Source organism: Gambusia affinis, linkage group LG16 (assembly GCF_019740435.1).
Source record: "Gambusia affinis linkage group LG16, SWU_Gaff_1.0, whole genome shotgun sequence".
NCBI classification, from domain to species: domain Eukaryota; kingdom Metazoa; phylum Chordata; class Actinopteri; order Cyprinodontiformes; family Poeciliidae; genus Gambusia; species Gambusia affinis.
In genome coordinates, this window is record NC_057883.1 from 17,231,507 (window position 1) to 17,243,917 (window position 12,411).

The following is a 12,411-nucleotide window of genomic DNA, read 5'->3' on the forward strand; positions in this document are numbered from 1 at the left end:
AAATGGCAATAAATGTTAATATGGAAGAAAAAAAAATCTTTATTAAAATAAGCATAAATCATTTAGCATATTTAATAAGCACACCAAACCTTTTCCCACTCACTATTTCTGTGGTTGCAGTGTTTGATAGGAATGGAGTGCACACAATCTCTTCCTCCCACATACAGTACATGAAGAGATATAAAACACACACACACACACACTTGCACTAAAAACATGGAGGCAGCTCCAGATTATGTTTTGACAGACGGGTGCTGACACAGCTTTAATCCTTTGCAACTCCCCCACCAGCCTTCTTCAAGTCAGATTCAAACAGTTTAAAGTAAATCACTCATTCCTCCTTGTTTGTAAATGAGAAGTGTTAAGTGTTAAAAAAGTCAAAACATGATAAATGAGATATGAACAGACAGGATTACAACATTTTGTATTCTATTATGTGCAAGACTGCTAGGGGAGTGTTTGATTGAACATTAAAGCAAATAAATCCATTTGAGACCAGGCAGCCTGATAACTTTGATTAGAGAAAAAATTATAACTATCCACAAAGATCTATATTTCTTTATATTTCTTTGTTTTAACCAACAAAGGCATCCCCCCTTCGTGCTTTCCATGACATCACTGTGTAATAGGTTGGTTACTCAATAAAACTAACAATGGTGCAAGCCAGGTTAAACTCTGTTACGTCATGCAAGACAAAGTGTCAGAACAGCTAGATCTGAATATCACTATACCAGTCTTGGGCTAAAAATATTAAATAAAAATAAATAAAGAGCAGTTGGCTTGGTTTCCAACACAAGAAATATAAATATACATGTACAGTAATATGAAAAAAAAAAACACACAATGATGATGGACAAAAAAAAAACCTTTCATAACAGCTAATGTAAATGCAAAGAGTTAAAAGCTGCAATAGTCCTTATCTCACACATTGCCTTGCGAAAGTACTGATGCCCAATAAATATTTCCACTTATCAGTTAAATTTATCATCAAAAGAATAAAAGAATGTGGTACAATTGCTGCGTGGAGGAAAAACTAACACCACACATCACGCTGAACATAATGTAGTATCCTACCGTAGGGATGTTTTTTATTAATCATGGAGAGAGAAGCTGGTCAGAGATGATTGGATGATGGATGGAGCTAAATAAAGAGCAACCCTGGGGAGAAAACCTGTAAGAGCCTGCGAAAGACTTGAAACTGCAGCAGAGGCTTACCTTCAAAGACGGTTGCAACTCTAAACAACCATACAGAAGTACAATGGAATACATCAAAGTGTATTAATTTGTTAGAATTTTGCAGTCACAGTCCACAGTACAATTTTCAGATGGTCATATGTAAAATATATCAAAAATCATGTTTCCTTGTCCTTCCACTCACAATTATGCACTACTTTGTGTCAGTGTAGAACCTAAAATCCTAATAAAATACATTAAAGTTGCTGATTTGCTTAATAGAGTGGGTGTAAATACTTTTTCAAGGTACTGTGCCAATGTTCAGTTTGGTTGCTAAATAATGAAAAAGTAGTTTGGAGAGAAATCTGGATGTTGATTTCTTCTGGTATACGAGAGGAATACCATGATCCATGATCCATATATACGAGTAGGTAGTACATGTATTGAAATGCACACAAAAGTAAAATCTGAACATAAAATGCAAATATTTTGTAACATCTAAACTCTAAAATGCCACTTGGCAAAAGATATGGTAAGGTTGATTCAGATCGTATTGTCTGAACAAGTCAAAAGGCCATTGATCTCTGAGACTGTAAAGCCAGACAGTGTGCTTACAAGCATTTTTTTTATAATTAACATTTAAAAATTTTTCAATAAGTCAGATTCACACACCTCTGTGAGTTCATACAACCACAAATCGCATGATAGAATATAAACATTACATTTGCACAGACACAATGACCTGAATACATTTTGGCACACCAGAAATTCAAATCTGAAACTACTGTTGGAGAATTTAGCTCAGTTTGGAACTGCATATTTCCTCTGCTGGATACCAATCTTTTGGCCATGTTAAACAACAGCCTATAACAGCTGAAAAAAGGCTTAGTGCAAAACCTAAATTCTTGCAATGCATGCATGCAACGGAACCTGTAGATATACCTAAACAAATATAAAATATCACACTTTCATTACATGCCCAAGATCAAAAATAACCAGTCAAGATAAGTTTTGCTGGAGTCATAACCACAGCAACCAACCATCGTCTTCAACAATCAATCTTTCAAATAATGCATTTTTAACTTTTTTTTCTAATAATAGAAAAATACCTCAACAGCTTTATTTAACGGAAAAGTTCTGTATTTATGTCCATAACGATCAATATATGAAGCTAAAATTCAGGTTTCATAATCAGTCAAGTAACCCCATGTTCTGTGTTTTCTAGCAAGGCCACAGGAACTCTTAAATCCAAATTTGCTAAAATATTTAAGTAATCCCTATGTTTTCCTTTCCATATATGCAAGACCAATCCATTAGAGTAGCAGGTGTACACCTGAGTAGTGACAGACTGCCAGTGAGTGAACAATTCTCTCCGGTGCTAAGAAGAAGGAAAAGCAACCATATCAAAGTTCTCCAGGTTTCTGGTTGCAGCCTGTGCACACACGTACAGGGTGATCCCAGCCCCGCGAAGGGACCGTTCGACGCTGTGGGGAGCATTCGTCACACACTCCTTGGCCACAGGCACGGCAGTGGTGCTTGGACAGCTTGGCAGTAAACTCGCGCTGGCAGTTGTGGCACGACAGGATGTCCTGGTCAGGCACCCAATAGGCAGGACGGGCTGCGTCTTTCACTAGGCCTAAGGACAAAATGGAGCAAAAATATAATCATCGACAACACACCAACAGGTCTTCGACAATATATATATATAAGCAGCAAGGTGAAGATTAATATTGCTCAGAAAAGAGTCCGCGATCAAGATGGAGTTTAATCTGTCAGTCTGATGATAGATATCATTAGAGCTACTGAAAAGTTGCTGAAAAACTTAGTGTCCTGGAAAAGTACTCATGCATATTGAGCAGTCTCACATTATAATCACAAAATTCTATATTTTTTAGTGGAACTTAATGTGATAAGTCAACACAAGTTAGTGCATCCATTGAAAAGTGAAAGGAAAATTATCCCTTTTTAACAAATAATTAGAAAAACACATGGCATGAATTTGTATTCAGGGGACCTGAAGCTACTCTGTAGAACCACATTTTGCTGCAGTTACATCTGCAAGTGTTTCTGGTTGATGGGGTATGTCTCCACCCTCATTCTTTGCAACATGGCTCAAGCTCAATCAAATTGGATATGAAGGGTCTGCTTTGATCTAACTCATTCAATTTTAGCTCTGACTGCAATAAAACATGTTGATGTTTGCACTTGTAATGATGCAAGATGTAAAAAAGCATGAACATCGTGACTTTGAGTCAAAATAGTGGAGAAAGTTATTGCTCAAGTTCCCTTTACCTGGGAAGTATTATATATCCTTACTTTACGAAAATTAGACCTGCAGAGTACATATGACTTTTTATATCATAATTTTTTTTACCTTACTACAGGCACCAGAAACACTGATTGTGCGTTTTCTAAATCGTAAATGTCTCAAGTGGGCCATTACTATGAGGTGAATAAAATCTTTAGACGTGATTCTTGTTAACATGGAAATAAAAAAACTAGTAAGTAGGGTCTAATTTTGTTGTGATTGGAGTCAAGTTTGCTCTGAGATATTTTAGGGATGGCTATGGATACAGAGACATTTCCAGCAGGATATCAAGTTATCAAAAACATATTTATCAAAGCCTTTCAGAAGTACATTTGGGTCAACATCTGGCTAGCTTGCAAGAACCTAAAAAACACATTAAAACAGTCAATATATTTCTTAACAAGCAAATCAGGCAAGAAAATGTCACAATATGTCACTCATTGAGCACAACAGAGCCATGTTTCATATTTGTTCTGACACAAATAAGTTCTTTAAGTGTTACACAATATATCCATTAATAAAAAATTAATGAGATCAGCCCAGCAGATGAAATTTGACGATTCAGCTCAATGGACAACTCTGTTGCTAGCTAGCCTTTTACTAGATTTGTTAAAGATTCATTTTATGATACAGATTCACATGACAATTGAGCCGTTTTAAGTTCTTTATTACTTGGGACGTTAAGGGAAGGGCTAGCTAGAGCAATGATCACATTTGCACACTGGTAATCTATTTTTACACAGACAGAGGCAGTGCAAACTGAAGTTAAAGTAAAAAAAAAAGGCATCAGAAAGTTATTCTGGGACATGTAAAAAGTTATTGAGGAGGAAATGCACCTACTAACAAAGAATTAGTATAAGATAGCCAGAAACGTAGGCTGCAGTGTCTGAAACATATTGATAATGAATTAGGAAGAAGAAATAACTAGTTCTTAACAGTTAGAGTTCAATTCTTACTGTAGGGATTGAAGGGATTAGATCTAACTCCTTCATAAAAACAGCTGAAATTGAAGAAATTCAACATCAGTTTCTTTTGTGCTTATAAATACAAAACACTTCTTTGAGCATTTGTGTTAGGTATAGAGTTCTGAATAAAGAAAATAAAGATGGCAAAGGATAAATCAAAAATCGCTGATTAGATCACAATAGTAAAGTTATCAAGCTGTAAAAATGGAGCTGATGGGACATCATGGTGGTGCAGGGGTAAAGTGTGACCCATATATGGAGACTTAATCATTCAGATACAAAAATAGCAACTTTTGGCAAACACACTTCTTTAAACATTAATGTTAAAATTATAATTTTTGGTAAATCAAATGTGCAGGTATAAAACAGGCTTTACAGTTAATACAAGATTTTAAGCCACATTTTATCCTCTTAGCTGATCAAGAGTATACCCATATAGTTTTACTTAAGCAAAGAAAGTTCTGGTTTGACAAGGATTTTTACTTTAAGTCATTGCTTGATTTAAAGCAAGCGATTAGCTTTGTTTGTTATTTCTCACTTATTTAAGTTTAATTGACGTGACTTGTGCATAACAGCTCTCAGAAACTTGATCTAGGGATATTTTTATCCACAAAATAAACCTTATGAGACTCCACCACAAGGGGGCAATATACTACCCATTTTGAACCTCCCATACCTAACCCACAACTATATCTGATTTTGGAACAATACTTACCAAGTGGGATGTCTATAGCAGTAGCAACAACCCCTATGGTGTTGGTAACAGCCTCTCCAACCTTCCTGGCCAGAGTTCCACCTTCTTCCTCCTCAAGCTCTGACGCAAGTATTTCTGCACAAAGAAGAAAAACCTGAATAAAAAAAAGCCATGCTCACAAAAAGATTAAATACCAGCATAAACACAAAGAGGAATGACACTTAAAATCTGTGAGGGCATACCTGCATATGAAGCTCTCTGCTCAAAGCAGACGTCACAGACTCTGACAGGGGCAAGACCCCAGCCTCTCTCGGGGACGGGAGCAGCTTTGGAGGAGCAGCCGTCACAGAACCCCTCCCCGCAGGCACGGCAGTGATGCTTGGTGTCGTTATCCTGGAAGACTGCGTGACACTTGTGGCACATCTTGTACAGAGGGAAATGCAATAACAGCACATGTTGTTATTGATCAAGAGCTGAAGGGAGGAGGCTGCAACCAGCAGTATTTCCCCATTTCATTTTGTGACAGGCATGCATAAGTTGCGCAACAGGAGCACTTCGCTATATAGAGTAAACATCCCTCTGGACATGAAAGTGTTGACTTGGCTGCTGGTGGCGAGTGGCAGAGGGCGAGTCTGTGTCACTCACCATGATGAGGGAGTTGGGTTTCCAGTAGGCTGGGGCGATCTGATCTGTCAGCCAAGATGTGACAGCCTTAGCAGGTTTCACGCCGAGCTCTGATACCGACTGGGCCACTAGATTGACGCCATCGAGAAGCCGCTGTGCAGCGTTGTTGTTGTCCTTTAAAAAGCCGTCAGACTGCAAAACCACAGAAGAATCTGTTTGAATGTCACAATATTTCAAGGTCTGCGTCATGCGACAGTTTGGATTTTGTGACATGAGGATCTGTGAAGCTATGAGTAAAAATACTAGTTAGCTGATTTTAGCCATTTAATAAAAACTGAAACTGAAAAAGTGTTCATATCTGTGAAATTCAACATTTAATACAGTATTATCTGACTACAAGCCAATTCAAGGTGACATGGATATTTTAGATATGCAGAATGACTTGCCCAATTCTTATATACAACATATGTAGGCCATCGCTAAGACATTTGCACAACTGATATTTAAATCTCACTGCAATAACCTAATACCATGTAACATTATGCAATTGCTCCTCTTACTTGCTTGGGGTCCCAAATACTTTTAACTGAAAGTTCATCTGACAGCACAAACTACTTTCTGATTAATTCAGCTAATAATTCTCTGACCTCTGGGGTGAGAGCTCTCAGAGGACAGTAAAGTTATTACTCAATGTGTAAAAAAATACAACTTAACAGTGACATAACAGCTAAAGTAACTTGCCCTATTCTGATTCAGTAGATCTCAGAAAACTTAATCCTAATACCAAACGTGCGTGCACTATATAAAGTGGGAGCAAATTGACTTTATTGGACTTAAATATGTGACAGGAACTAGCTTTAGTTTGCTGCAGTGTTACTACACAGTTATGTAGGCTCAGACTGGGGACTGTATAACTCGTTAATCTGCTCTTTTGCATCAGTTGGGCAGATACATTTGAAATGGAAAAGTCTTGCACTTTTCCAGATCTTGCAGTCATCAGAAAATGATCCTGGCCATCCGCTGATCTTGCAGTAATCATATGTACAACACGTATATTATTTGGCTAAGGAATCAGAGACAAAAGTATAAATTTCTGTTTGAACGATTACAAGCCAGGGATCTTCAAACTGTGGCTTTTCAGGATCTACACAATGACTGTTATTAAAACTGCTCATTTGCTGCAAAACACAGTAGAACCTTTAATTATAACAGTAACAAAAAGGTTAATTTAAGTGGGTGCGTTTTATATTATAATGCAAAGAATTTACAAGACAAGGACAAAAATGGTACAAGAAAAACAAAGTTTTTTCTATACATTTTTGTCAAAGTACACACTTTTTTCTTCATTCCCTGTCAAAATAGAGCATTTCAATCAGGAAGACATATTATTTCTCATTTTGTACAAAAATCTTTATGCTGTTTTAATTGTCATGATTCTACAGCTTACCCATAACATATGTGGAATAAAAAAGTAATTTTTAAAACTTGACATGTTTCTTTTTTTCATATGGGCTTTGCAGCCTTAGAAAAATGTTATAAGAAGGAGTGATGGCAAAAGTGGCTGTTAGAATTATAAAGGTGTAGCTATTTTATAGTCATAAAATATAGTCATAAGTAATACAACATATTTTTACTGCATAATAACTTCACTTCAAACCGTTATATCACTTAAAAATAGATGCAAGCAGTTTGCTTTTATTACCCCAGGCCAAACATGCTGGATCTCAGTGCGGACGACTGTGTCCACAGGATCCTGGTTGCCATACCAGTACTGGCGGCTCCGGTAGATCACTCCACAGTTTGGACATTCAATAACGTAACTAAATATACGGAAAAAGAAAAATATAAATATGTTTAAATATGTTCATTATCTAAACAAAATAAATAAATAGAATGACAGTGTTTCTTTTTGGACTGAATTGAAAGTCAAAATATGGATGAGTATTAATGTTTTTCTGAACCTTAAAAGAATTTACGATTTACAAACCAGTAACCAGAAAGTGTGTAATTTTATTTTATATCATTGCTGAAGCTTAGGCATCAAATAATTACAAATTATAGGAATATCTTAATATAACAGTAAAAATCTATGATTTATTTAATTATGACAATTTCAAAATAGTTTTTTTTTTTTGGGTTTTTAATAAAATCCACTAGATTATGTTATGAAATTTAATTTCATTATTTAGTCTTAATGCTGTTAAGGTTATTACACCTTGAGTATCTGATAATGATCTGTGCCTCGTGTAATGTAATAAACATGTTGAGTAAAGCTTGGGTAAACATTGCCAAGTGAACTTCCCCGTTACTCACCCAGACCAGGCGTATCTGGCGAGGCCCATCCATGGGGAGTCTGAGGAAGCAGATGTCTTTGGGACAACCAACACTTCTTTCCCTCCTTCATAACAAGCCTGAGATGACAATATTATTCCAAGTAAAGCCTAATCAATTAATCAAGAAAGTGTATTTTTAGCATTGTATCTCAAAACAGAATAACAAAAAATAAAGTTGAGCAACTATGCTTACCTTACAAGTGAAAATGCGATTATCATACTGCGCAGAGTAACGGCAACGTTGCTTTGCCTCGTGGTACGACCCTTCCTGTAAGTGGTTCATACTATTCTTGCAGCCAATTCTGTGATAAATGCAATTATTAGTTATGAACATTGAAATAGATGGGGCAACAGTTGTTGTTTTTAAAAAAGCAAGAGTACTGACCCACAACTGAGGCAACAGCTGGAACAGGTGAAGTACTCATCAGGAAAGAAACAGCTGTGTGCTGCAACCTCACCTGCGATTTCTCCATTAAAACGCTCACTCAATGCCTGCAAGAACAGTGATAAAAAACAAACAAACTTTCAATAATAACCTCGACTAAACAGAGTCAGTCACACTACAAATTAGCCCAAACTATGTTCAGTGTCATTCATTAAGATCAGCAAGGTCTACTAAACATCCAGTCAGATTAAAGCAGATTAATTATTGAAAAGTCAGCGAACATGCAGCTCTACCTGCAGGGCTTTGAAGATGACGCCTGGGGTACGAGGAGAACGCGTGGCGTTGTTATCTAAGAGTTGCTCCAGTTTATTCTGCAAGCCCCGGAAATCGGTAGGAGGACTGAGAGTCTGCGTGCCCCAATACTGGAAGGAGCTGAAGGCTTCAGGAAAACGGGAAAGCTTCCTAAAGCGCTCCAACAGCAGCCGGTCCACAGACTCCAATGATTTATCTACAGTAGGGCAAAAAACAGAATATGACATTCACCAAAGTTTTTGAACAAATGGTGTGTTCATATCACTGAGTGTGCAAAAACAGTACCTTTTTCTTTTCCTAATACCATAATTTCACATAGCAATAACAAATAGGACTTCTAATTTATGTTGTGTATTCTTTTATTCTCAAAGCAATAACAAAACTAGAAAACCAATACTGCACATCACCCTGGACACACCATGGTAATATCAGACAAAATGTGCAGTACGGGCTAAAATGGAATATAATGGACAAAAATATTCAGTGTGAAGCTGGTAGAGACATAGCCCAAATGAATTATTATGTGATACTTTATGTTGGTGTTTCACATAAACTCCTACCGTAATTAAATACGGTAAGTTTGTTATGTGACATCCATCCATCCATTTCCTGTACGTGCGAATACATTTTGTGTTCAGAGGGAGTGTTTTACTGTCATTTTTCAGGGCTATTGTTTACACAACATAAAGTCCAATGCAAAGTGATTACTTGCTGCAAGAAAAATGAGTATGTGTCACCTGAACCCAGGAGCTTGGTGTGGACGGTTTCATGGAAAATGACCACTGCAGGACCCAGGGTGGACAGAGGGACATCCAGTCCACAGCGGGCTGTCGTGGCTTTTAGCTCCTTGGTGAAATGCTTCAGGTAAGCATCAGAGGCATCACCGAAAAACTTGAAAAGGTCGTCATGCAGGCGGTCAGCATGAGTGCGGTAAATGATGAGGTCTGAGACAGCGAGCACCTTGAGTAAAAGACGAGTTCTCTGGCCCTGTTTGGAGCTGTTGCCAAGCAGCCCCTCTGTATCGATGACCACAATCTTATGGATGGGGTCAAATGCTGCCCATACACCCACTGTGCAGGAATCCTGTGTGGGAGACGTTTTGAAGACTTCTCTGCCCATGAAGAAGGTGTGGTTCAGGGTGTGCGACTTGCCCTCCCCAGTGTTACCAAAGATGGACACCACCTTCAGCAGCTGGTTGGGGTTGCACCCGAGGCATCTCATGAACGACGATTCATCTTTTATCTGGAGAGGAACAACGGAGAGTATACAGCATTAACCAGAAAATTTAAAACAAAAACCTAATTTACAAAAGACAACACTACTGCCACCAATTCAGAGTTTATCAAGGGAGTAACACCAAACAAGTGGGAAGGTTTCTGAATAAGCTCACAGCGGTTTTTCAGACTCTTTGGAACATGGGGAAAAATATGGCAAAGAGAAAAAAAGGTGAACACTCCAAATTTAGCCAAAAACTAGGCTAAAAAACAACATCATCCACAAAAACTTTGCCCAATGATCCAGAAGCAATTTAGTGAAAAAAAAAAGGTTTTTCCACCCCAATGGAGTGTCGTAAAACAAGGCAAAATAGAAGTGGCAACTTCTAATTTGCTTGTGAAATGTGTAATGTTGTGTAATGTTTTGATGAAGAAATCAAAACATTACACAATTTTGGATTCATGGCCAAGAAACTACAGAATATAGTCCTTTTGACAACTTATAGATTGGTTTTCAAAGACTTGATATGTTCCTCAGTAACAGCAGTGAGGTTTGTCCAAAACACATTTTCAGTCTGTCTGAAAAACGTTTTGAATGAAAGCACAAGTGATTGAAACAAAGTGGGTCGAAGAACAGGAAGATCTCACCTGCATTTCTTCATTCTCATCAACTAAGAGAAAGCTCGACACCTTCTCCAGAAGCCGTGTTTTCTCAGATGACTCAGGCACATCACCGTTCTGGACAGAAGTCTTGGCAGTGTTCACTTCAGCTTGTTTGGGTGGTGGAGGGTAAGATATGAGCTGGTGTTTTTTCTTGCTGCTCCCGCTGTGGGTACGTTTCTGACAGTCCTGACACAGATTCACCTTGCAATTCTGGCAGCGAACCACAGACCTGAGGCGTTTACTGCCATCCCCATTCCCTCCTTTGCAGTTGTCACAGTAGGGAACATGGCCAGGACCAACAGGGACCCGGTCGTGGTTCCTCAGGTGCTCTTGACGGTGGAGCTCCAGCTCACATCTGACACACTGGAGGGTTTTGCAGTCATCACACTCGAATGCTGCCTCTTCGGAGCCACCGCAGGAATAATTCTCTTGACATGTTAAACTTGTATTGACTCCCTTTTCAGATGACGAGCCATGCCCACTCATTGTTTATTAGAAGATTATCTAAAATTCTGATTATTACTTTATTAGAGCAGCAGCTACTTCCAAAAAAAACAGTTAACGTCAAATGCACACAGTGTAATATTGAACTGAAATGATGCTATATTAATAAATAATCTTAAGATTCTGCATGCTGGCAGGTTTAGCTGCTTTTAACTTGATTAAGTTATAAAAATTGTTGAAGGTGATTTAGCTATCTTAAATAATGTCATTTATTGCTGCTAAAAGTAATGCTAACAGATATGCTAAACACAAAGTTAGCTTGCCAATGCAATAAAAGTTGGTGATTACGTTGGGTTATTTTTATAAACACATCCCTCGGATATATCTGTGATCAATTTTGATTTTCCAACTTCAATTCCTAACTAAATAAATGTGGTGCTAAAAATAAATATCGTATAAATATGAGGGAACAGACAGTAGCAAGCGAATAACGGGAGCTTTTTCTGACATAAATATGTGTGTAAATGTCAATGCTAACAACAGGCTGGCTAGCAAAACAAACTGAGCTTAGGAAGCTAATTTATAAAATTAATTTTTCTATGAATCAGTCTCAGTTCGGCTTACAGCTGGCCTGATTTAGCGATTTGTGTTTTAACTTTTTTCTCCACAGACAAGCAGCAAACGCTAATGTTCCTCATTCGTCCAAAACAAGCAGTTAGCCTCCTGTTTGTCAACTGAACTGAAGAGGCATATACAAATTTAGCCGGTGAGAAAACCGCTGGTAACTGCGGCTAGTTTGGCTTTAAACCGGGAGGGAAATCCTCCCAATTACGTTTTTAAAAGTCCTTTAAAGTCTTACTGTGTCCGGATCCTTCCGAGCAGTGTCATTGTTTTGTTCTTCAGCCCCCCTCCCTTGCAGGTTTCTGTAGCTACGTTGTGTTGTTGCTAGGTCAGATCAGCTGATCTGATTATTTCAGTCAAAGGGGTGAAGAAGGAAGTAGTGGCATGGCTGTGGCATGACGGGAGACGTAGTTCTACATGGCAAACTGTCTTAGGGGTAATTGGAGATACAAGAATCACTTATATTTCTAATATAAAAGGTGAGTACACCAATTCACCTTTTATCAAATTACAATCCCAACTTAAATGTATTTCATGAGATTTTTATGCGATAAATCTAAATTATGTAGCCCATAGGGAAATGGAAATTATATGATTAACATTTTATAAACAAAAATCATGGGTTTTAATTCTGTTTTCAATTCACTTTGTTTATATAGTACAATTTCACAATAT

At 37.8% G+C, this 12,411-nt stretch overlaps 1 protein-coding gene across 1 annotated transcript; it reads right to left on the reverse strand.

Moving 5' to 3' along the window:
• Positions 1 to 23: 23 nt before the first annotated feature.
• On the reverse strand, positions 24 to 12,100 carry LOC122846585 (zinc finger FYVE domain-containing protein 1-like). The gene is made up of 11 exons (XM_044143634.1): positions 10,657 to 12,100; positions 9,532 to 10,036; positions 8,776 to 8,990; positions 8,483 to 8,589; positions 8,291 to 8,399; positions 8,078 to 8,175; positions 7,467 to 7,584; positions 5,786 to 5,956; positions 5,383 to 5,563; positions 5,162 to 5,275; positions 24 to 2,809 (listed from the first exon to the last, which is right to left on the reverse strand). The coding sequence occupies exons 1-11, from the start codon at positions 11,155 to 11,157 to the stop codon at positions 2,577 to 2,579; spliced, it is 2,352 nt and encodes a 783-aa protein (XP_043999569.1). The 5' UTR covers positions 11,158 to 12,100; the 3' UTR covers positions 24 to 2,576.
• Between the last annotated feature and the right edge of the window lie 311 nt (positions 12,101 to 12,411).